At 33.0% G+C, this 27,934-nt stretch overlaps 1 protein-coding gene and 1 long non-coding RNA gene across 2 annotated transcripts; one reads left to right on the plus strand and one right to left on the minus strand.

The window, feature by feature from the left end:
• The first annotated feature begins 6,690 nt into the window (after positions 1–6,690).
• On the plus strand, positions 6,691–15,977 carry fbxw2 (F-box and WD repeat domain containing 2). Its single transcript, XM_037753271.1, has 8 exons — positions 6,691–6,995; positions 9,850–10,142; positions 10,297–10,519; positions 11,523–11,717; positions 12,051–12,184; positions 12,402–12,488; positions 12,609–12,778; positions 13,946–15,977. The coding sequence occupies exons 2-8, from the start codon at positions 9,876–9,878 to the stop codon at positions 14,232–14,234; spliced, it is 1,365 nt and encodes a 454-aa protein (XP_037609199.1). The 5' UTR covers positions 6,691–6,995; positions 9,850–9,875; the 3' UTR covers positions 14,235–15,977.
• Positions 14,075–25,473, minus strand: LOC119478487. Its single transcript, XR_005204454.1, has 3 exons — positions 25,171–25,473; positions 24,930–24,983; positions 14,075–14,213 (listed from the first exon to the last, which is right to left on the minus strand). It is a non-coding gene; the product is annotated as an uncharacterized LOC119478487 (long non-coding RNA).
• Between the last annotated feature and the right edge of the window lie 2,461 nt (positions 25,474–27,934).

A 27,934-nucleotide genomic window follows, 5' to 3' on the forward strand; every position in this document is an offset into this window, starting at 1 on the left:
AAAATGAAGCAGAACTTTGTAGCATTATTTAGTCTCCTCTGCGACAAGCTAGTATGACATGTTTGGTACCAATGGATTCCTTATGTTTGTTTTTTTTTATATTATGTCAGTATCTTTTCTCTAGCTTTAAAACCCGCCACAACATAAAAATCATAAGATGCGTTAATACTTTAAAGAAATTAGTGGAGTTAAAATACATTGCGTTCGCATGTTTTTGTGTTAACTTTGACAGCCATACTTATAAATATTCTTATATTATGTTATAATCTGCTTATAGCACTGTTTATAATCATAGTTATAAGCACTCATAAATATTCATAATGCTTTATAACAATAATCATAACTCATTATAAAGCATTTTATAATGACTTAGAAGATCAAGTATCATAATTCTATATTTTTGCAAGGATCATATATATAATTACCATAGTTGTAATACATTATAATTGTGTACATTTACATTATAATCTTGTTATAATGTAATTATAAATTACTCTGAGGGGTCATTTGGTGTTTGAAGTGAAGTGATGAAATTCCTGCGGTATAGGCAGATATAATACATTACAAGCGGGTTATAAGTCAGTCCGTGAGTAGGACTTGCCTCCAATGTGTACTCCAATTTGACAGTTTTTTGATGATGAACAACTGAATGACGGGCATTTATATTCCACTAATGTAATGTGATTAAAATGCATTATAAAAAAAGATTATAATGTATTGCAACTATGGGAATTATAATACTCTATGGTCCTTGCAAAAAATATGTCAGTGAGTAACCAGCAATTAGGAAGTCTTCTAATACTTGACCTTATAAGTCATTATAAAATGCTTTATAATGTGTTTTTATAATTTATAATAATTAAAAAAAAAAAAGAAGTTAAATTTAAGTTAAGTTTTCTACACTCACCAATGTTGACAGATTTGAATGACAAATCGTGATTATATTCACACGTCCTCCTTTAACTGAAGGCACGTTGGCCTAAATCCACCGGTCGTCCTGTGTGAACCAATCAGCCTCCGGCCTCGTGTTAACCTGTGCAGTCCAGTGAATCCAGGCCAGGTTTTAGACTCTGTCTCATTAGTGTCTTCAGCAGCTTTAGTGGCTCCTTTGTAGCATGGAGCTTAGCAGTCAGACATCCATCACTTAGCCTGTTAGGGACTTGTTACCCCCCCTTCGCTCCCTCCACAACCCTCACCCCTCCCTAAACACCAGCTGTGCCTGACACCCCACGGCCTACCAGACAGATTTGCACCCATGAACTTTACGTCACCTACAGTAAACTGGCACATGATTCGGATATTGTGCATTTGGGTACACTCAAACTCTAGACGGGCATTCATCCTGAGAATGGCACTGGGTTAAAAACCACAAGGGTCTCTGTTGGTGTGTTACTTCAGGGATCAGTGAGAAGATGAAACACAAAAAGTGAAGTTTGTGTAATGCTGTAGATCTGTGACACCAGAACGCTGCTCAGCAGGTTATAGTGATATGAGACTGGATCTTACAACTCTGGAAAGTTGTTATCAACAATCATTGTATCCTCTGTATCAGTGATCATGAGGAAAACAGTACGGTGTTCATGTTAAAGTTATCTACCAGGAATGTGTGCTTGCACATATTTAATTGGCCTACTCAGTGTGTTGCATTGTGATCTCACACTTTTTTATTGATTATTATTATTTATTTTATTTTTTTTGCTGCATTTATTACATAAGTGTTAACTGTTTCATCCCCACCCTTTGGCCCACCAAAAAAAATACATTATGGTATTTATCATTGTATTTATTATTATTACTTATTTTTTATTTATTTTTTTCCCCTAATCTCATGTAATTTAACCCATGGCAAAGGAAACTTTTAAGTGTATGTATGTCTGTGAAGCCAAAGACAAATTTTCATGCAAGTGGACAATAAAGATGTCTATTCTTACAGACATCGCATATGTTCTTATATGATGGTCATCCCCATGCTCTATTATGGCTCATAAGTTGTTGCTGCAATTTTTGGGTTGATACCATTTGTTACACAGATTTGGTGTTAAATTTAAATATTTTTTACCACTTGAGAATTGATAAAAATTATCAATAATTCCTCCAGAATACCACATTAAGACACCAAGACCTTGAGGAACACCATAGAAAAAGCCATGCTGTGATTTGGTATCAAAAACTTTTGGAGATTTCTGAAAGACTTTTTTCGGCATTTGGATGGCGAGCACTCCTGATGTGTAAACTTCTCAGAAACCCCCTTATTGTCAATCTACCCAGGAAAGCCATCCATCCTCTGAATAATTGGATCCACAAGAGTCTCAGCTTTACAGTGATACCCAATTTATGCAATTCCAAGACTGTTTAGGGACCCCAGTATGCAGAAATATTCAAATATATCATTTTAGAATAGGCGAAAATAAAACATTTATACTGCATGAAAAAAACTGCATGTGATTATCATAAAGTTGGCATGTCTGTAAAGGGGAGACTCGTGGGTACCCAGAGAACCCATTTTCATTCACATATCTTGAGGTCACAGCTCACAGCCCTACAGGTTCATCCCTGCAAATGCTTTATCACTGACCAACTTCCAGTTAAGTGATAAAATATACCGGAATTCCAGCAAATAAACACATTAAGTCAAACTGAAACCTTTCGTCGGATGTTCTTCCAGTTCATAAAATAAAATGAATGCAAGCTGTGTGAAAATACAGAATGACACATGTTAAACACAGAGGGAATAGACTATTGCAGCAGATCTGCTGTTCTGTCCTTGAGAGCTTCCTGATCAGTAACAGATACTGACGGAGCGGTAAACCACAACAGGAGTGAGTAATATAAATAACAAGTGTTTTTTAACGGGATCCATTAGTCATCCATAATGTCAAGTGAAACACAACGCTCCTTGCATCTTTGAGGTCATGAGCTATGTCACCCGGATCAATCTACTTTTTGGTGTCAGTGTTCTGAACAAGTTTCCTGTTTAACATGAAGAGCTGATCAGGACATGACACTCTGTGCCAGGACAGCACAGACATGACTTATGACTGTGTAAGACTCATGTTTTTTCACCTTAAATCTAATCATAGTTCAATGATGAATCATGCAGTGTTTAGATGTGACTGCCAACTTTTAAACTTCTGAACTTTAAACTATGAGTTACAGATAGGATGAACTCAACTGTATGGCCTCTCTTTAAATGTACTCAGAAACTGTTATTGTTGCGTATAAGGAATTTGAAAAATTCCACAACAGCCACTGTGTTTTTCTAGTTTTAAAACCAGAAGCAAAGTTGTATTCATTCACTCAGGTGGTAAATAGGGGCCCATCAGCCCATAGCAGCTTAACCTTCTGAGACCCACGGGATTGCCGACTTTTTCTGTCTTTCAGAGGCTGTACCAGGCTCAGTTTTAGAGCTAGAGAAAGGAACTGGTATCAGAAGAAACTAGAAAATCTAAGGAATCCAAATACCAAATGTCATTCTATTTTGTCAGGATGGAGGCTAAATAACGCTCCAAAGTCAGGCAAAATTTTGACAAGGGAAAAACTGACATGGCCAATTTCAGAGGGGTCCCTTGACCTCTGACCTTAAAGGTCCCATATTGTAAAAAGTGCGATTTTCAGGTCTTTCATATTATAAAGCAGGTTTAAGTGCTATATAAATACTGTTAAACTATCAAAACGCTCAATATACAGAGAAATACACACAGCCAGTATTCAGAAATTGTGCGTTTGAAACAAGCCGTTAGGATTTCTGTCCATTTGTGATGTCACAACTATACATTATTTAGACCATTACGCGGTTTTAAACCTAAACATTCGATATCTGTCCAAGTTTATTTCCTGTTGCAGTGTATGTAAATAACATCAGCTGACAGGAAGTAAACATGGACCCAAACTGTTGCCTAGCAACGCAATTCGGTTGCCATTCTGCTGAAATGCATTAAAACGGAGCGTTTCAGACAGAGGGTGAATACAGGCATATTCAGGCAGACAGTATGAGGAAAATAAAGATATTTTTTAACATTACAGCATGTAAACATGTTCTAGTAGAAACATGTTCACAAAATACATTTATGAACTTGAAAATGAGCACGATATGGGACCTTTAAGATACGTGAATGAAATGGGTTCTATGGGTACCTACGAGTCTCCCCTTTACAGACATGCCCACTTTATGATATCACATGCAGTTTGGGGCAAAAGCCATGCAGTTGTTTGCTTTCTGTACAAACTGCTGACCTGCTATCTCCCCCTAAAGACCTCCTGTTCCCCCCTAAAAAAGACATGTCTATGTGGTTCTCAGAGGATTAATCTGACCGTTGGTATCGGAAGGGTTCCTGTTGATGTCTGAGTGAAGGAGGGAACTGTCAATCATCTATTATACGGTGCAGCTTATCGGAATGACTTTTGGCCCAAAAAGAATGCCAACTGCAGCCCAGTGAGAAGGTGAAAGTTGTTGAGATTGCTTCGCCAGGTTGTAGATCCTTGACACAAAGAGGTGTTGGGAAGGTTGCCAGAGCGGTTACCCACTTCACTGGAATTCCAGTGTTGGCCATTAGATTTGGACACAAGCCCAGAAATGTGAATTCTTCGGGAAACAAAAGATTTAGTTCAAAGAATACCTAACCGGGCCTAAGCCTTGGCATCATATAAAGCTTCAGGAGATGAATATGAAACTCCTAACATTTCTGGTGCGAGGGCGCTGGAACTGATGTACTGTGTGACAAACTATTCAGATTATAGTTTAAATCAGTCTAATCTGTAAGGTTCAGTTTGAATTGTGGAAAATATTGCTCTTGGATTTTGATAAAAACATGTAGAGGTGTGGAGTTTAAAAGGCATGTGGGCGTTTACCAGGCAGGAAGGGTCTAGTGAAAAAACACTATCAGGTTGCATTGTGGGAGTGTTTTTATGCCTCCACATCAGCGACAGCCGTGGCCGGAGGCATTACGTTTACGTGTTGTCCATCCATCCGTCCCATTGTCCGTGTAGTTATGCTGTTGTTACTATGGCTATGGCACACGAAAGACAATAGTTATTATTAATTCACTGTTAAAATTAAAATGATTTCAGCTGAAATTACTGTGTTGTCCTCTTTTTATATTGTCCCATTTTACCTGAACATTGTGTCGTAGCTCAAAAGGGAACCTGCTGATATATAGCGGATGACCCCTAGAGCTACTATGGAAGAGTTCAGTCTTATTATTTATTTATTTATTTATTTATTTATTTATTTATTTATTTATTTATCTATTTATGCATTTATTTATTTATGCATTTATTTTTTTGTTCCTTTAATTATTTTCCACCCTCTTTTATTTTTGTTATTATATTATTTTGTATAATTTAAGTTATCTTTCCTAACCAATTGTGCCTTGTATGTTAGACGTATTGAGTTTAGATTACAATGCCTTAATGTTTGTAAATGAATTATCTTCAATTAAAAAAAAAAAAAAAAAAAATATATATATATATATGGATTTATTTATATATTTTATACATTCTTTTCTTGCTGTACATTTAAGTCTCATGCTTTTTCTTGAAACTGTGCTTTCAGCATTTATCCTCAATCACATGACAAAAGACCAAAAAAAAAAAAAAAAGAGCACACAGTATTCAGGATCAATGCTGCATAGTTTCAACTTTGGAATATCAAACATAATTTCTTTGTAAACCAACAAGAGTGTAACCGTATATATGTACTGGAGATGGAAACTGTATGAAATCTGTCTAAAAATACACATCATTTCTCTTAGATGCAAGAATGCTTCACTTATTTGAAACATTTTAGTGATTTATGGAAGATACTGTAGTGTACGTAGTTCATATATATATATATATATATATATATATATATATATTTTATTTTTAAATTTTATATATATATTTATTTATATATATATATATATTTATATATATATATATATAAATATATATATATATATATATATATTTATTTATATATATATATATATATATATATATATATATATATATATATATATATATATATATATATATATATATATATATATATATATATATATATATATATATATATTTTATTTTTAAATTTTATATATATATTTATTTATATATATATATATATTTATATATATATATATATAAATATATTTATATATATATATATATTTATTTATTTATTTATTTATATATATAAATATATATATATATATATATATATATATATATATATATATATATATATATATATATATATATATATATATATATATTTATATATATATATATATATATATATATATATATATATATATATTTATATATATAAATAAATAAATAAATACATATAAATATAAATATATAAGATATATAGCGGAACCACTGAGAGAGCCAGGCGGAAGCACACATATTTCACACCGGTCCATATTGTGCGCGACACCGGAAGCTAGTACTTGATAATATATAGCTTCGAGGCCCGCAGCTTTGTCTTACAGACATGAAGAGAAAAATACCAAGGCAACTGTCAGCTACAAAACAAACATAAAATCATATATATGTGTAGCAAATACATATAGTAGTGATACTTTACTCAGTATGTTGAATATGTCGACTTATTGCGCATTATTGCCAGAAAGACAGTTTGCTAAATACTCTGACTCGCTCCTGTAAGAGAAAACTGAGGGTGAAATTAACCCTTCCTTACACAGATAGCGTTTCCATTATCGTTTTCATGCTGTCAGAGCAGAAGCTGCTGTCTCTCTACACACTACTACAACCTACAAACCCCCTGTTTGGATACAAAACGACTCCTTTAGAAACACTATGTAATTCTCTGTTAGCAGAATGAAGTCTTCTCATCATGGTGGTTAGCTTTGGTTCGCTACGAGGCGAGTTTGACTGAGACAATCCTCTTCAACTTGCTCTGCTGACAGGTTAGCTTGTTAGCTTCCGACCTGCTAACTTCCACAGCTATGTGAACTCACTACAGACAGCCAAGAAACTCCTGCAACTCTCAGGTCGGTGCTCATTAACGAGTTTAAATGTGACTTTATTTACTAGCAGCAGCAGATAAGTGTTCATTTGCCTGCTTGGATGTTAACCATATAGTGTTACTTAGCTAACATAACTAGCCAGGTGAGCTAACTTAAGACTTACAGTTACCTGTAAAAGTGATTTACCTGACATGATTGGCAGCAGTTTACTAAACCAGTATATGTATTATACAACAAGTCTTCACACATATTCTCTCTGGCTGCATGAAACTGTGTGATAAAGGTACATTACTTAACTAAAGGTTAATGAATGCTTATGTTGTTTCACCAGTTGTTTATTAAATTGCATTTAAATGTAACAAGAGAAAAACACCAGTATCCAGTACATGTTTGGCAATTGATAGATGATATTAATGATATTCAAAATTGTTATTTATCAAATTTATGTCATCATCGAATCCACTAATTATGACTTAGGATGTTGGTGTTTTGCTTTCTGTAAATAGTTGACATTCAAGGTGGTTTACATGCTGTTACTTAACTACAGTTGCAAAATATTTATCCACTGAAGTAGTCAATACTTCTTGCATAACATAACTAGCCAGGTTTGCTAACTTAAGACTGAATGCACAAGCAGGTACAGTTACCTGTAAAAGTAAATTACCTGACATGATTGGCAGCAGTTTACTAAATTTATTGATGTTATTATATCACAAAACTGATTATATCTAAGTCATTATATCTATTATCCAACAAGTCTTCACACATATTGTATTTGGCTGCATTTCTGGCTTATGAAACTCTTATAAATTGTGGTCAGTGTTATAATAATAATAATAATAATAATAATAATAATAAATTGGACTTATGTGCGCCTTTCAGAAACCCAAGGACACTTTATAAAGGGGGCACACAAAATCATACTAATAAATAACACAGAGGAGAAACTATAGCTAAGTAATTAAAAGAGTGATGTGTAGGAAGAGTCAGCTGAGATCATAGGCCTTGATGAACAGGTGAGGAATCCATAAAGCCATAATAAGTACATTACTTAGCTAAAGGTTAATGAATGCTTATTTTGTTTGACAAGTTGTGTATTAAATTGCAATTAAATGTAACAGAGGAAACAGGAGAAAAACACCAGTAAATGTTTGGCACTTGATAGATGATGTTAATGATATTCAAAATTGTTATTTATCAAATTTATGTCATCATCGAATCCACTAATTATGACTTAGGATGTTGGTGTTTTGCTTTCTGTAAATAGTTGTCATTCAAGGTGGTTTACATACTGTTACTTAACTACAGTTGCAAAATATTTATCCACTGAAGTAGTCAATACTTCTTGCATAACATAACTAGCCAGGTAAGCTAACTTAAGACTGAATGCACAAGCAGATACAGTTACCTGTAAAAGTGAATTACCTGACATGATTGGCAGCAGTTTACTAAATGTATTGATGTTATTATATCACAAAATCATAAGTCATTATATCTATTATAAGTCTTCACACATGTTCTCTCTGGCTGCATTTCTGGCTTATGAAACTCTTACATATTGGTCAGTGTGACAAATCCATAAAGCCATAATAAGTACAATACTTATCTAAAGGTTAATGAATGCTTATTTTGTTTGACTACTGTAGTTGTGTTAAAAGCCCATCCTATTAAATTGCAATTATATGAAACAGAGGAAAGGGGAGAAAAACACCAGCATCCAGCAAATGTTTGTCTATTTGACTTGATAGATGATTTATTTATGAGATTTCTGTGATTGTCAAATCCATTAATTATAACTTTTGCAATCTTCATTTTCACATTATGTTGTTGGTGTTTTGCTTTCTGTAAATAGTTGACATTCAAGGTGGTTCACATACTGATAGAGCTGCTGCTTAACTACAGTTGCAAGATATTTGCCCACTGAAGTAGTCAATACTTCTTGCAACATATTGCATATATATATTATTCATTGTTATGTAATGAAACTGGCATTTAAACAACACATTTACAAACTTACAGACAAGTTTTGTTTTTTGTTTCATCTCCTTAGACTGAATGCACAAGCAGATACAGTTACCTGTAAAAGTAAATTACCTGACATGATTGGCAGCAGTTTACTTCACATTTACAAGCATTAGGGGTAAGCCCACCACCTCCGGGCACTGGTACAGAACACTGAGGTGCAACAGGGCTCGCTTTGGGAAAAGCCTGATACCTGCAGTCATAACCGCCTTAAACAACAGGCGTCGCTGAATAGGCCTGAGTGTGTACTGCTGTCCGTCATTTTCTGTTGTTGTCACTGTTATATTGCTGTTGCTGTTACTGTGTTACTGTGTGCTGTTGTATGTATTGGTGTCCGACAAGTACAGTGCTGTGAAAAAGAATTTCCCCTTGTGGGACAATAAAGTCTAAAGTCAAAGTCAAGCCCTAATATCATGTAACCTAAAAGCTAGACTTGGTAATCTTCTTCAAAAACATTTTTTTGTTATATTTGTTGAAATGTCCATTACATCCTGATAGCAATACATAAATCAAATGCTCAAAAAAATGCATAAAAAAATCTGGTATCTGTGGCTGTCGCAGGACTGTAATAAGCCCATCCAATCTTTTCATTCAGCCTGAATATTCTTAATATAATATTTCTTAATATAAGGAAAACCTATCTGCCATTGTGGCAGGTGACCTGAAATCTTGACCTGCCACAGCCAACATTTAGCCTGTTATTTGGCAGGTGGCAGGGGCTAATTTAATTCTCTGCCCTCAAGTTATTCCAAACACATTATGTATCAGATTCCTACTCTGTGGCTGCTGGAGATACTCGTGTCATCTTGTGTATTTGAATGATGTGCTGACGTCAGGCCCTGCATTGTTCTTGTAGGTGTTGCAGGTCGCTCTCATGTGCCCATGGAGAAAGCAGCCTTTGAGGGGTGGCTGGAAACAGTCTCGACCTCTTTCCTTACTCTGAATGACCAGCAGCGCAACCAGTCCCTGGACCACCTCATTTCTTTAAGTGGTGCTGTCCAACTCCGTCATCTGTCTAATGGACTGGAGACACTGCTCAAGCGTGACTTCCTGCGCCTCCTTCCCCTGGAGCTGGGCTTTTACCTGCTCCACTGGCTGGATCCTGAGACCCTGCTCACCTGCTGCCTCGTCTGCAAAGGGTGGAATAAGGTGAATATCGTGCTTCCTGACATCTGGTAATGCAGTCATGGGGTGCTTTAATAATCATTTGTCTTAAAAAGATTCTGTCTTAAATTACTTGTCATTCACCGTTGTGAGTTTTTAAAGTGTTCAAACATTCCAACAAGCGTTCGTCTCCTTGCAGGTGATCAACTCGTGTACGGAGGTGTGGCAGGGTGTGTGTCGGGAGCTGGGCTGGAGGATCGATGAGTCCATTCAGGATGCGCCACACTGGAAGGGGGTCTACCTGAAGGCTAAACTGCGTATGGTGCAGCTGCAGGATCAGGATGCCTTTGAGACATCGTCCCTCATTGGCCACAGTGCTCGAGTATACGCCCTCTACTATAAGGACGGCCTCCTCTGCACAGGTACTGTACACTCTGGTTTATTTCCAGTTACGCAAATGCTGGGTTAAAATCAGCCTCGAGTTATATAGAGTCTTGGAAACTATGACCATAGGTTTGAATCAACACCTCTCTGTCACAGCTTCAGCGAAAACCTGAACATGATACTCATGATTAGGGCTATTGTACTGTCTGAACATTATATTAAACACATTCTTTGAGTTTTTGCATCCACTCGCTGCATTAATTGAGTCAAATATTTTGTGGGAATGAGTTGCCTATTTACACGTCCAGCAGACACCGAGCAATACCAGTATTAGCTTTGATATTGTGCTTGCTAGCTCACTTGAAAGACTAACCCCGGGTTCACATCAGGAACAGAAGAATGTTTAAAATGTGTGCTCTGCTCATAAAAAAACACTACTACATATCAAATCAAGCGCTTCCCAAACTAACAGCCAACCGAGATGTTTTGACTTCACCTCTGGATATAGATATTATTCATACAACCAATGTGTTTATGATTAAATTGAGAGCATAAAATTGTTTATCTAGCTCTTATTGTTGCTACTTTTGCTCTTGAAGTGCACCAGATTGAAGCATTTAACTTTAAAATGTAGCTAACATAAGGGTAGGGTGAATATTCCTGTATTTTTTTATATTGCAATATATATACAGTATAGCAAAAAAAGCATTTTGGCCATAATCATGCAGCCCTAATTATATGTGATATAAATGATCTGATTCTGATAAGATGATAAAATATGCATCCTCGAACACCTTTGTCAATCTGCTTGGACCACGATCATTGCTGCTTGTAGCTATATACTTATCTTGCTGTGTTCGTGGGTGTCAGCAAAGTGCCTTTACCACAAAATTTGAAGTCCTGAAAATGTGAAAGAGGATCAGCTAATACACACTGAACGCAGGTTTGAGCCACATCCCCGTGTCGGTCTGGAATGGATGTTATAGAGGCGTGTCAGTCAGAGCTCGCAGCAATAACACAGATGTCCTCTTGTTTTTTCAGGATCTGATGACCTCTCTGCCAAGTTATGGGACGTGCGCACCGGGCAGTGCATTTACGGAATTCAGACACACACCTGCGCCGCGGTGAAATTTGATGAGCAGAAGCTGGTGACTGGGTCCTTTGACAACACCATTGCATGCTGGGAGTGGAGCACAGGAGCTAAAATCCAGCAGTTCCGTGGCCACACAGGAGCAGGTTGGTTTACATGTTCAGCAAATATTTGTTCTGGGCTAGTTAGTGTAATAAGCAGAAGCAAACAAAACTTTATTTAAAAAGCACGTTTCATTGCAGTGTACAGTGTTCAAGTACGTATAAAAAAAACTTCTGTAAACTGGAAAAGCAGAATTTGTGGGTGTGTGATGCAACTTCTAAATGTGCAATCGATTTTGTTTTTGTAAACAACCATTTCCCAATATTTGAAATACATAAATTCGTTTGACATGATGACCTTTTGATGAATATTCCTTTTTCTGCAACTGATTTTTAAAAAGCCATTTGAGCCTGGAAACATTTTGTTTCTCTTCTCAGTCTTCAGTGTGGACTACCACGATGAGCTGGACGTGCTGGTCAGCGGCTCTGCAGACTTCTCCGTGAAGGTCTGGGCTTTGTCTGCTGGCGCCTGTCTCAACACTCTGACTGGACACACCGAGTGGGTCACCAAGGTCAGCTCATCCAACCTAGTCGAGCATTCGTTTAAGGAAATTAGTTTTATGTTATTCATGCATAAATTAATTGACCCATTGTACACATTTTTTTAGTGTGATGATGTCATAAAATATGACGACAGACATTCAAAAGCTTCATTTGAAAACCTCAATAGAGGTCCAACCATGAAATGCCTGCGGTGTTTTGAAATCTTGTGTTGTTATCTCCCATCAGGTGCTTCTACAGAAAAGTGAAGTAGAATCTATGATGCACAGTCCTGGTGATCTGATCCTCTTAAGTGTTGACAAGTATGAAATTAAGGTAAGGCTCCTCGTCTCCAGCCGTTTCTTGTGTTTTCACTTGGAGAGTAAAGAAATGTTTATCATTGTGTTGGTGGCGTTCTCATGTGTAAGTAAAGTAAACACTGTGTTCCCTCTGCAGGTCTGGCCTTTAGGGAGAGAAATCAACTGCAAGTGTTTGAAGACGCTGTCGGTGTCGGAGGACCGCAGCATCAGCCTTCAGCCTCGCCTGCAGTTTGACGGACGCTACATCGTCTGCAGCTCGGACCTCGGGGTTTATCAGTGGGACTTTGCCAGCTTTGATGTTCTCAGGTAAAACAGGAACACATGACAAAACACGCTCTGTAGCTGTTGTACATTACTTAACCTGTGGAATTCAAACAGCTTATTCTTGTATGTAAGTTTATTTATGTAGCACCTTCATAGAGCAGATGCCACAAAGTACATAGCTAATATATAAAAACAGCATAACAATAAAAAACACAGACTATTATTTATGATTATAATTTATAACAAATATGACCTGTTGGACAAGTTACAAAGGATTTTTTTAATTAACGATTAAACATAGCCTTTTCTCCTCAGCCAATGTCTCACACAGCACCTTATTTAATACATAAAATGATATGAAAACTATACATGCAATACTTTTTAATTTTTCAATGTAACAATATAAAATGTTTTTTTTATTAGTAATTAATAATTATGGCATCACAAAAAACAGTAAAATATATTAATTTGTGACATTTTATTACCTTTTATTAATTTAACAGCATTTGAGTTGTAACATTTGAGTACTATGGGAGTGAAAAGACTGAAATCAATTTGGATATACATTTTTTCCTCGGTGGTGTATTACAGTACATCCGGAAAAATCTTAAGTTTTCCTTTATTAAGAACTTTGTTATATTGGAGAAGCGTCTCGTGACAGAGCTCCAGGCTCAGGCCCAGCTCCTCTGTCGGACCCGAGCTTGGAGAAGGAAGGGACGTCTGAAATTGTGCACGCCAGACGATCGTCAGGATACGATAGCATGCGTTCGTTCATTAGTTTGAATAAGCCAGACTACCTCCACCAGTAACGCTAATAACACAACAATACAACCTTAATATTTCGATAACTGTAACTTATAAAGTTAGGCAATGTTAAGCAGCAAATAACTTATACTAACATTATGAGTTTGCTAACGTTAACTAGCTATGCTTATGTCATGGCATGGACGTGATACAATGTATTAAATATATACGCTCAGTAGGCTACTTTATTTCTTAACAATAAGTGTGATAAAACAATACACTGCGCAATCTAATACAGTGGCATGTAAATGTTATTTATTGATAAGGAAGCACATTAAACACACATGGTGTTAAACTTTAACACATTTTCCACTGTGGGTTCTGGCAACGGGACGCCATTGTTATAAGACGACATGATCACACTCCTTCCGGTGCTCTTAATCCATCATGTTTTCATCTTCCCAGGGTGATAAAAACCCAGGACCCAGCGAACCTGTCTCTGCTCAGCTACGGCGAGGTGTTTGCGCTCCTTTTCGACAACCACTTCCTGTATGTGATGGACCTGAGGACAGAGAACATCTCGGGCCGCTGGCCTCTACCGGCCTACAGAAAATCCAAACGAGGATCCAGCTTCCTGGCCGGTGTGACGTCCTGGCTCAACGGCCTGGACGGGGACAATGACTCTGGACTGGTGTTCGCCACCAGCATGCCCGACCATAGCATTCACTTAGTACTGTGGAAGGAGAACGGATAGAAGCAAACAAGGACTCCAATCCCCCCCACCTCTTCCCCCAAGACTGCTAGGATACGAGCCGCCATCATGTGTGCTCTGGAATATATGAACCTTAACAGCCAACATAGACCATGCATGGACCAAAGCATTTTGTTTTTATCCGTTTCTTCCTCAGCATACAGTCCTCCTCCTCCTCTAGACACAAACCTGAACATTCACAGTTGGAAAATGGACGGCAAACTAAGAAAGATGATGAAGCTATTACCGACGTGCTCCACTCAACACTCGCTCCGGATTTCTGCGGAAACTCGTAAACCTCTCGTCGGTCTTCTGATCTTGGACAAAGGAATTTGTTTTGAAAGCCAAGATACATCAGCGACAACTAAAAAAAGGTTCCAAAATAAACAATAGAAAATTCTCCTGTAATAAATTTTAACGTTGAAGTGTAAATGTTTTTTGGCAAATTTGCTCTTTGATCGGTTTAGCATTGTGCAGTGAGATTATTTGTAGCCAACCTATAATCCATAGTCTTGTAATTGGGTGCCAATTTTGGACTCTAACCTTTTTCTTATCAGGATAAGTCAAATGTGCTTTAGCTAGAACGTGGCCAACGCCGAGCCGGTCACTGAGCAGATTTGCCGAAACATTGTTTTCATTGAAGAAAAGCTGCGTTGCCTTAAACACAGTTGCTGTAAATAATGGAGAACATTTCCTTTGACATCAGTTTTTTATGACCTCAAGGGAGATATTCCTCAACGTTGTTACAGATCATCCCCAGGGAAAGTTGTATACTGAATCATGTGTTCATGAGAAGTGGTTTGGTACATTGTCGTGTACCACGTAAAAAACATTGTGAGGTTTCATGTAATTCAACTTGAATATGCTTTTTCTGAGGGATGTCTGGTTTAAGTGTCAGCTTGAGAAAATGTGATGTGCCTTTTTCAGTTCATTAGATGTAACAAAACTAGAATTCCTTGATAACTCCGGCACACTGCAGTAAGGCGATGACTGCATTGTAAATCTTACTTTTATGTTTTTCATATTTACTGTGCTCTAACAGTCTAAGATGTCTGTAATTTTATAGTTATGTACCTGACATGACTCGCTCAGTGAATTGCTTTTATGAATCATTGACTGTGTAAAAACATCAGGTTTATTTTTCTAAAAGGCCTCAATGCAGTGCGAGAGCTGAGGAAGTGACTTGGCAAAGCAGTTGGTTTTCTGTGCAAAATGACTATTTTAGGCTTCAAACAAAGATTTGAATGGATGATTTTTTTTCCTGGCATAACAAGAGAAACTGTAAAACAGTTCCTCGTTCTGTGCGTCAGTTTAAACATCATCTCTCAATTTGGTTTTCTGCTTCTTCAAAACACAACTTTGACTATCAGTTAATGCTTTTTCCCCCCAGAGGTTTCATTGATGTCTTCCTTTGCATTCGGCAGGCCACAGGTAACAACACAAATTGAAGTGTATTCATGTGCACCAAACCTCATTTATGACAGATTAGTTTTTCTTGTATACAGACTATAACCTGTTTCTCACATGGATACTTGTACACAGGAGATGTACAGACTGTTCGTGGGTTAGGTTTTTCAAATCTAATTAAAACACCACCAATATATTGTATTCTGTACTGTTGTCTGACAATTGCACCACATTATATCCTCCCGGCAGCACTCAGTTAAAACTGAACATACAGTAATATGATTTGTATATAACGTGAGAAATTAAAATGGGCCATTTGAAATGGTGACATAAAAAGTTTTTGTTGATGTATCAGAGTTAATTGTATTCACAGTTAATTGCGTTCAAGCACCACACAGTGTTATTATTTCACAAAAATCTTCTATTGCACTGTCATAGCTCTTTGGTCACCAACCTACAATCAGCTTCAATATTGCAGTCCTTCGAATAAATAAAAGTAGCAAATGCAACCTAGTTGTGTCTGTGTATTTGGTCACGCCACCGTTTTAAAACATGAGTCAGCATGTTCCTGATGAATCATGTTTTCAGCCACGCTAGCAGCAGCTTTAAGGATGTGCAACGTGGGTCCAAATACCGTAATGTGTGTCCTAATGCTAATTAACAAATGTTAGCACGACACAGTACAACCTCGCATGGCTGTACATTTTCTTGTTAAAACATATCCGTTATAAGACTCTGGACCTTTGGTCTGCTGCCTGACTGTTATCTGAGGAAAAGATGAAGCAGGCAATAAAAAATATTTGGGGGTATTTTCAGTTTTCTTTAATCCATGGCAAACCGATGTGGTAACACTTTCTATGACGCCTATGTCTATAATGCATTATAAACATGCTTATAATACATTATAATCTGGTTATAGTATGTCAAAATATAGGATGTCGTGCGCCTGGTTAGCTCAGTTGGTAGAGCGGGCGCCCATATAACAAGGCTCAGTCCTAACCGCGGTGGCCCGGGTTCAAATCCAGCCTGTGGCCCTTTCCGCATGTCATCCTCTCTCTCCCCCTTTCCAAGACTCTAGCCACTGTCCTGTCAATAAAAAAAAAAAAATGCTAAAAATGCCCCCAAAAAATAACTTAAAAAAAAAAAAAAAATAGTATGACTTTTTTTTTTCAATGACATTTTTTCGACATACTACAATATGACTTTTTTCATGAAATTTTTAAACATACATAATTATGACTATTTTTTCGACATATGACTTTCTTCATGAAATTTTTTGACATACATAATTGTGACTGTTTTTCATGACATTTTTCAACATACTATACTATGACTTTTTTTTTAATGAAATTCTTTCGACAATATGACTTTTTTTCATGGTGAAATTATTTGACATACTATACTTTGACTTTTTTCCATGAAATCATTCGACATACTATACTATGACTTTTTTTCATGAACTTTTTCAACATACATAATTATGATTTTTTTTCACGAAATTTGTCAACTTGCATAATTATGACTTTTTTTCATGAAATTTTTCAACTTACATCATTGTGACTTTTTTTCATGAAATTTTTCAACTTACATAATTAAGACTTTTTCATGAAATTTTTCAACTTACATAATTAAGACTTTTTTCACGAAATTTGTCAACTTACATAATTATGACTTTTTTCATGAAATTTGTCACCTTACATAATTATAACTTTTTTTCATGACATTTTTCAACTTACATAATTATGATTATTTTTCCTGAAATTTTTCAACTTACATAATTATGACTTTTTTCACGAAATTTGTCAACTTACATAATTATGACTTTTTTCATGAAATTTGTCAACTTACATAATGACTTTTTTCATGAAATTTGTCAACTTCCATAATTATGACTTTTTTCATGAAATTTGTCAACTTACATAATTCTGACTTTTTTCATGAAATTTGTCAACTTACATAATTATGACTTTTTTTCATGAAATTTTTCAACTTACATAATTATGACTTTTTTCACGAAATTTGTCAACTTACATAATTCTGACTTTTTTCACGAAATTTGTCAACTTAAATAATTCTGACTTTTTTTCATGAAATTTTTCAACTTACATAATTATGACTTTTTTCATGAAATTTGTCACCTTACATAATTATAACTTTTTTTCATGACATTTTTCAACTTACATAATTATGATTATTTTTCCTGAAATTTTTCAACTTACATAATTATGACTTTTTTCACGAAATTTGTCAACTTACATAATTATGACTTTTTTCATGAAATTTGTCAACTTACATAATGACTTTTTTCATGAAATTTGTCAACTTCCATAATTATGACTTTTTTCATGAAATTTGTCAACTTACATAATTCTGACTTTTTTCATGAAATTTGTCAACTTACATAATTATGACTTTTTTTCATGAAATTTTTCAACTTACATAATTATGACTTTTTTCACGAAATTTGTCAACTTACATAATTCTGACTTTTTTCACGAAATTTGTCAACTTAAATAATTCTGACTTTTTTTCATGAAATTTTTCAACTTACATAATTATGACTTTTTTCATGAAATTTTTCAACTTACATAATTATGACTTTTTCCATGAAATTTTTCAATTTACATAATTATGACTTTTTCCATGAAATTTTTCAATTTACATAATTATGACTTTTCATGAAATTTTTCAACTTACATAATTATGACTTTTTCACGAAATTTGTCAACTTACATTATGACATTTTTCGGTGAAATTTTTCAACTTACATAATTCTGACTTTTTTCACGAAATTTGTCAACTTACATAATTATGACTTTTTTCGGTGAAATTTTTCAACTTACATAATTCTGACTTTTTTCACGAAATTTGTCAACTTACATAATTAGGACTTTTTTCACGAAATTGTTCAACTTACATAATTATGACTTTTTTTCATGAAATTTGTCAACTTACATAATTATGATTTTTTTTCATGAAATTTTTCAACTTACATAATTATGACTTTTTTTCATGAAATTTGTCAACTTACATAATTATGATTTTTTTTCATGAAATTTTTCAACTTACATAATTATGACTTTTTTTCACGAAATTTGTCAACTTACATAATTATGTCTTTTTTCACGAAATTTGTCAACTTACATAATTATGACTTTTTTTCACGAAATTTGTCAACTCACATAATTATGACTTTTTTTCACGAAATTTGTCAACTCACATAATTATGATTATTTTTCATGAAATTTTTCAACTTACATAATTATGACTTTTTTCACGAAATTTGTCAACTTACATAATTATGACTTTTTTCATGAAATTTGTCAACTTACATAATTATGACTTTTTTCACGAAATTTGTCAACTTACATAATTTTGACTTTTTTCGGTGAAATTTGTCAACTTACATAATTCTGACTTTTTTTCATGAAATTTTTCAACTTACATCATTGTGACTTTTTTTCATGAAATTTTTCAACTTACATAATTAAGACTTTTTCATGAAATTTTTCAACTTACATAATTAAGACTTTTTTCACGAAATTTGTCAACTTACATAATTATGACTTTTTTCACGAAATTTGTCAACTTACATAATTATAACTTTTTTTCATGAAATTTGTCACCTTACATAATTATGACTTTTTTTCATGACATTTTTCAACTTACATAATTATGATTATTTTTCCTGAAGTTTTTCAACTTACATAATTATGACTTTTTTCATGAAATTTGTCAACTTACATAATTATGACTTTTTTCATGAAATTTGTCAACTTACATAATTCTGACTTTTTTTCATGAAATTTTTCAACTTACATAATTCTGACTTTTTTTCATGAAATTTTTCAACTTACATAATTATGACTTTTTTCACGAAATTTGTCAACTTACATAATTATGACTTTTTTCACGAAATTTGTCAACTTAAATAATTCTGACTTTTTTTCATGAAATTTTTCAACTTACATAATTATGACTTTTTTCATGAAATTTTTCAACTTACATAATTATGACTTTTTTTCACGAAATTTGTCAACTTACATAATTATGACTTTTTTCATGAAATTTTTCAATTTACATAATTATGACTTTTCATGAAATTTTTCAACTTACATAATTCTGACTTTTTTCACGAAATTTGTCAACTTACATTATGACTTTTTTCGGTGAAATTTTTCAACTTACATAATTCTGACTTTTTTCACGACATTTGTCAACTTACATAATTATGACTTTTTTTCATGAAATTTTTCAACTTACATAATTCTGACTTTTTTCACGAAATTTGTCAACTTACATAATTAGGACATTTTCACGAAATTGTTCAACTTACATAATTATGACTTTTTTTCATGAAATTTGTCAACTTACATAATTATGATTTTTTTTCATGAAATTTTTCAACTTACATAATTCTGACTTTTTTTCACGAAATTTGTCAACTTACATAATTATGACTTTTTTTCATGAAATTTTTCAACTTACATAATTATGACTTTTTTCACGAAATTTGTCAACTCACATAATTATGACTTTTTTTCACGAAATTTGTCAACTTACATAATTATGACTTTTTTCATGAAATTTTTCAACTTACATAATGATTATTTTTCCTGAAATTTTTCAACTTACATAATTATGACTTTTTTCACGAAATTTGTCAACTTACATAATTATGACTTTTTTTCACGAAATTTGTCAACTTACATAATTATGACTTTTTTTCATGAAATTTTGCAACTTACATAATTATGACTTTTTTCACGAAATTTGTCAACTTACATAATTATGACTTTTTTCATGAAATTTGTCAACTTACATAATTATGACTTTTTTCACGAAATTTGTCAACTTACATAATTTTGACTTTTTTCGGTGAAATTTGTCAACTTACATAATTCTGACTTTTTTTCATGAAATTTTTCAACTTACATCATTGTGACTTTTTTTCATGAAATTTTTCAACTTACATAATTAAGACTTTTTCATGAAATTTTTCAACTTACATAATTAAGACTTTTTTCACGAAATTTGTCAACTTACATAATTATGACTTTTTTCACGAAATTTGTCAACTTATATAATTATAACTTGTTTTCATGAAATTTGTCACCTTACATAATTATGACTTTTTTTCATGACATTTTTCAACTTACATAATGATTATTTTTCCTGAAATTTTTCAACTTACATAATTATGACTTTTTTCACGAAATTTGTCAACTTACATAATTATAACTTTTTTCATGAAATTTGTCAACTTACATAATTATGACTTTTTTCATGAAATTTGTCACCTTACCTTATGACTTTTTCATGAAATTTTTCAACTTACATAATGACTTTTTTTCATGAAATTTTTCAACTTACATAATTATGACTTTTTTTCATGAAATTTTTCAACTTACATAATTATGACTTTTTTCACGAAATTTGTCAACTTAAATAATTCTGACTTTTGTTCATGAAATTATCAACTTACATAATTATGACTTTTTTCATGAAATTTTTCAACTTACATAATTATTACTTTTTTTCACGAAATTTGTCAACTTACATAATTATGACTTTTTTTCATGAAATTTTTCAATTTACATAATTATGACTTTTTTTCATGAAATTTTTCAATTTACATAATTATGACTTTTTTCATGAAATTTTTCAACTTACATAATTATGACTTTTTTCACGAAATTTGTCAACTTACATAATTATAACTTTTTTCGGTGAAATTTTTCAACTTACATAATTCTGACATTTTTCACGAAATTTGTCAACTTACATAATTAGGACTTTTTTCACGAAATTGTTCAACTTACATAATTATGATTTTTTTTCATGAAATTTTTCAACTTACATAATTATGATTTTTTTTCATGAAATTTTTCAACTTACATAATTATGACTTTTTCACGAAATTTGTCAACTTACATAATTATGATTTTTTTCACGAAATTTGTCAACTTAAATAATGACTTTGTTTCATGAAATTTGTCAACTTACATAATTATGACTTTTTTTCATGAAATTTTTCAACTTACATAATTATGACTTTATTCACGAAATTTGTCAACTTAAATAATTATGACTTTTTTCACGAAATTTGTCAACTTAAATAATGACTTTTTTTCATGAAATTTGTCAACTTACATAATTCTGACTTTTTTCACGAAATTTGTCAACTTACATAATTATGACTTTTTTTCATGAAATTTGTCAACTTACATAATTATGACTTTTTTTCATGAAATTTGTCAACTTACATAATTATGATTTTTTTTCATGAAATTTTTCAACTTACATAATTATGACTTTTTTTCATGAAATTTGTCAACTTACATAATTATGATTTTTTTTCATGAAATTTTTCAACTTACATAATTATGACTTTTTTTCACGAAATTTGTCAACTTACATAATTATGACTTTTTTCACGAAATTTGTCAACTTACATAATTATGACTTTTTTTCATGAAATTTTTCAACTTACATAATTATGACTTTTTTCACGAAATTTGTCAACTCACATAATTATGATTTTTTTCACGAAATTTGTCAACTCACATAATTATGACTTTTTTCATGAAATTTTTCAACTTACATAATTGTGACTTTTTTTCATGAAATTTTTTAACTTACATAATTAAGACTTTCATGAAATTTTTCAACTTACATAATTAAGACTTTTTCACGAAATTTGTCAACTTACATAATTATGACTTTTTTTCATGAAATTTGTCACCTTACATAATTATGACTTTTTTTCATGACATTTTTCAACTTACATAATTCTGATTTTTTTTCATGAAATTTGTCAACTTACATAATGACTTTTTTCATGAAATTTGTCAACTCACATAATTATGAATTTTTTCATGAAATTTGTCACCTTACATAATTATGACTTTTTCATGAAATTTTTCAACTTACATAATTATGACTTTTTTTCGGTGAAATTTGTCAACTTACATAATTCTGACTTTTTTCACGGAATTTGTCAACTTACATAATTCTGACTTTTTTCACGAAATTTGTCAACTTACATAATTTTGACTTTTTTCGGTGAAATTTGTCAACTTACATAATTCTGACTTTTTTCACGAGATTTTTCAACTTACATAATTATGACTTTTTTCAAGAAATTTGTCAACTTCCATAATTATGACTTTTTTCACGAAATTTGTCAACTTACATAATTATGACTTTTTTTCACGAAATTTGTCAACTCACATAATTATGACTTTTTTCACGAAATTTGTCAACTCACATGACTTTTTTTCACGAAATTTGTCAACTTACATAATTATGACTTTTTTTCGGTGAAATTTTTCAACTTACATAATGACTTTTTTTCGGTGAAATTTGTCAACTTACATAATTCTGACTTTTTTCACGAAATTTGTCAACTTACATAATTCTGACTTTTTTCACGAAATTTGTCAACTTACATAATTCTGACTTTTTTCACGAAATTTGTCAACTTACATAATTCTGACTTTTTTCGGTGAAATTTGTCAACTTACATAATTATGACTTTTTTCACGAAATTTGTCAACTTACATAATTTTGACTTTTTTTCACGAAATTTGTCAACTTACATAATTATGACTTTTTTCACGAGATTTTTCAACTTACATAATTATGACTTTTTTTCACGAAATTTGTCAACTTACATAATTCTGACTTTTTTTCGGTGAAATTTTTCAACTTACATAATGACTTTTTTTCGGTGAAATTTGTCAACTTACATAATTCTGACTTTTTTTTCGGTGAAATTTTTCAACTTACATAATGACTTTTTTCACGAAATTTGTCAACTTCCATAATTCTGACTTTTTTCACGAAATTTGTCAACTTCCATAATTCTGACTTTTTTCACGAAATTTGTCAACTTACATAATTCTGACTTTTTTTCGGTGAAATTTGTCAACTTACATAATTATGACTTTTTTCACGAAATTTTTCAACTTACATAATTATGACTTTTTTTCACGAAATTTGTCAACTTACATGACTTTTTTCACGAAATTTGTCAACTTACATTATGACTTTTTTCACGAAATTTGTCAACTTACATAATTGACTTTTTTTCATGACATTTTTCAACTTACATAATTATGACTTTTTTTCACGAAATTTGTCAACTTACATGACTTTTTTTCACGAAATTTGTCAACTTACATAATTCTGACTTTTTTCACGAAATTTGTCAACTTACATAATTCTGACTTTTTCCACAAAATTTGTCAACTTACATAATTGTTTTTTTTTCATGAAATTTTTCAACTTACATAATTATGATTTTTTTTCATGACGTTTTTCAACTTACATAATTATGACTTTTCACGAAATTTGTCAACTTACATAATGACTTTTTTCACGAAATTTGTCAACTTACATTGACTTTTTTCATGAAATTTGTCAACTTACATAATTATGACTTCACGAAATTTGTCAACTTCCATAATTATGACTTTTCACGAAATTTGTCAACTTACATAATTGACTTTTTTTCAGTGAAATTTGTCAACTTACATAATTATGACTTTTTTTCACGAAATTTGTCAACTTACATAATTCTGACGTTTTTCACGAAATTTGTCAACTTACATAATTCTGACTTTTTTCACGAAATTTGTCAACTTACATAATTCTGACTTTTTTTCATGAAATTTTTCAACTTACATAATGACTTTTTTCACGAAATTTGTCAACTTACATAATTATGACTTTTTTCATGAAATTTTTCAACTTAGTGGTAGTATAGTTTGTCAAAAACAGTAGTAAAAAAAGTCATAGTATAGTATGTCGAAAAAAGTGTTAAAAATAATTAATTATATACTATTATTAAAAAAGTCCTTTTATAGTATGTCGAAAAAAGTAATTAAAAAGTCATTATAATTTGTCAAAAAAAGTGATGAAAAAGTGATAGTATAGTGCGCATAAAAGTGGAAAAAAAGTCATAGTATAGTATGTCGAAAAAAGTGGTAAAAAAGTTGAAAAAAAAAAGATTTAATAATCTATGCCTAAATTAGATTATTATTGGCTTGTTTGGGAGTATTAATTGCCTGGACCATAGCACTTCTAGCTGGTATGCACATTAAAACACCAGGATCCAAGAGCCATTTAACTATTTATTCAGAGAGGATAATGGGTGGAGGTTAAAGGATGGATAATGGCTGACGATATTGATGATGATTTTTCTGCACAATAAACAAACAAAATCAATATATTGTCATGTTTACCACAATTACTAATCATAAAGAAGGGGTACATAAATTATCTTACGTTATTAATGCATCGACTTCTTGATGAAATGCTTTCACATTCTCCATCCGGAACCTAATTTTAACAAAATCAAGTCAATACAAATTAATCAAATATACACTCACTTTCTTCTAAAATTAACAGATTGCCTTACTTACTAGGTCAGACTTTAGCTCACAGGTAAGTGGCCTAGATCACACAGCTCCAAAACAATCCTATGATCATGAAAACAAATTGTCAAAATCATTGTGAACAAACTTACTGGGGTGGCAGCATGGTGTCAAACAGAAGGGATTTGTACAAACAATTTGCTGGTGTGGCAGCATGGTCTGAGACAAAATGGATCTGAACAGAACACACCCAGCCTTATAAAACCTCCCCTTCTATAGACTCCTCCTCCTGATGATGAAGAGGAATATACCCCCACTACCTGGGCTCACAGGATTGACTGCAGGCTTGAGATTTTGAACTAAGTCAAGTGATAAAAAAAAGTCATAATATAATATGTCGTAAAAAGTCATATTATAGTATGTCGAAAAAAGTGATAAAAAGTCATAATATAATATGTCGAAAAAAGTTATAATGTAGTGTGTCATAAAAAGTGATAAAAAGGTCATATTATAGTATGTCGGAAAAAAGTGATGAAAAGTCAGTATAATATGTCGAGAAAAGTTTTAGTGTAGTATGTCATAAAAAGTGATAAAACAAGTCATAGTATAATATGGCGAAAAAAAAGTCATACTATAGTGTGTATGTTGAAAAAAGTGATAAAAAAGTGATAGTTTTGTATGTTGAAAAAAGTGAGTTTTATTGCTACTATTATACTTGGGCTATGCATCTTCTATAGTAGGCCTATAATAACCCAATAATATTCACACTGGAACATAATAGGGTTAATGTGGTGCGTTATATGTATATATATATATATATAATGTATATGGTGTTAACAGTTAATAGTGCTTTCCTGTCTCAATAGTGTAGTGGTCTGTTTACAACGACTGCAGTACAGATGCATTACAGAAGCATCATAAAGTCAGCACCTTTCTGTACATACATTTTATTCCCAATTCAATGTCCGAAGCTGAAAAATACAGAAACACATAGCAATGCCGTGGTAAGAAATAACTGCAAAATAATCACAGACAGATAATCCCAACCCAGTGGTCATCTTTTTCACAGTTACAATACTAGAAAGTTTGGGCACAAAAATACATGCAATGTCCCATCGAACACAACCCACTCTTCCTCAGTGGAACTGGATAAAAAACAGAAATATGTTTAGATCCGACATATACAAATGTCAAAACAACTGAAAGAAAGGAGTAAAGCAATACTTGCTGAAATAAACTGGAATGTGATGTAATCATGTACAAATTGATGCTAGCGTACACTATACAGTATTTGGATCAAATACATTTGGTTCGTAGAAAAAACACTGCTGCTGTTGAGGGAGCGTATTCTAACTGTGGGATCTAAACTAACGACGGCTGCAATTTGGAAAGCTCACTGACACGCTGACATGTTGATGGAATGTTTATAATTCTTTGGGGAAACAAATAATACTCTTAGCTTATAGCTACAGTTCACTTGAATAACGTAGCAGGCAGACTGCTGTTTGGAATTAAGCACATGAACAGTATGTCAGATACTACGAAGTAAGGTCAGCAGTAGACTGAACCACAACAATGGCAGAAAGCTTTAAAGAGAAATGAAAAGAGCTTGCCGCCTTTTTCTGAAATTATTTTAATATTTACTATATTCTTAATGCGGAGTGTCATCATGTTTTTTCAGAAGATATCAAGAAGATATTCTGGCATTGGCCAGGGTTGATTTGGCCCTGATCTACACCCTAGTTGATACACTTTTTAACATCTCATTAGGGTTGGGTGATATGACAATAAATAAACATACGTTCTGAAATCTGAACTTAACATTCCGGAATTGTAACGTAAGACGTTCTAAAATCCGAACTAATCATTCCGGAATTAACATATTTATTTATGTAAAACAGATTATATAAATGTGTCAACTGTCTGAGATGTTGCCATACTATTTCTCCCTTTAATGACCCCAAAATAAAAACAACAACATATTTGTCCTCTTACCTGTAATGCTACTTATCACTCTAGATTGTTTTGGTCTGAGTTGCCGAGTGTTGTCGATATCGGCCGTAGCGATGTCTGCCTTCCCTCGAATATAATGGAACTACATGGGACTTGGCTTGTGGCGCTCAAAGCCCCAAAAAATATATTTGAAAAACTACACCCGTCAACCGTATCACTACCTCCAATCACATACACCCGTTCGCCCACTGAGATTTGCATAAACGTAGCCAGCCAATCGGGACGTGTCTACTGAATATGTGCAGTATATAAGGCGGCGTCCAGCGCTGCCTGGCATCCATTTCATTTGTTGTCCTCGTTTTCATCAATATGTTTATTTATATCTCCCTGAAAATAGTTCTTGGAACTGTAAGTACAAGAGAGCAACTTAAAACCAGAGTGAAATCCCTTGTGTCCACATACTGGGTCAATAAGGCTGATTCTGATTAATGAGCAGCAGAGTGGTTCTACGCATGCTTTCCCCTGGGTTTCGCCTCTCAGGTTACACACAGCCTGAAGCAGCACCTGCAGAGAGTACTCAGGGATGAAAAATGTACTGTCATCCTCTCTGCGTGGTTTTTGGTTAAAAAAAAGTTGAATCTATATTTTTAGTATCAGTATCAGGTCTCTATATAGGAAATTGTATAATAGAACTTATGGGAAGCATGATAACTATTTCATCAGAATTTTCATACGCGCTTTTCTTTACTTTCCCCCTTCTGAAACAGTGGCTGTATTCAAAACTGCATACTATACTAGTAGTATGTACGGATTTGGCCAAAATGTAGCATGTAATATGTATGTAGTATGTAGTATGTGAACAAAAGCAAAATCCCCAGTATGCATCAGACCAGTCTACCTCGCCTACTGTATCCCACGATGCACAGCGTTGGAACGGTACAGGCTACGGTCACAACAACAACA

Source organism: Sebastes umbrosus, chromosome 19 (genome assembly GCF_015220745.1).
Source record: "Sebastes umbrosus isolate fSebUmb1 chromosome 19, fSebUmb1.pri, whole genome shotgun sequence".
NCBI classification, from domain to species: Eukaryota; Metazoa; Chordata; class Actinopteri; order Perciformes; family Sebastidae; genus Sebastes; species Sebastes umbrosus.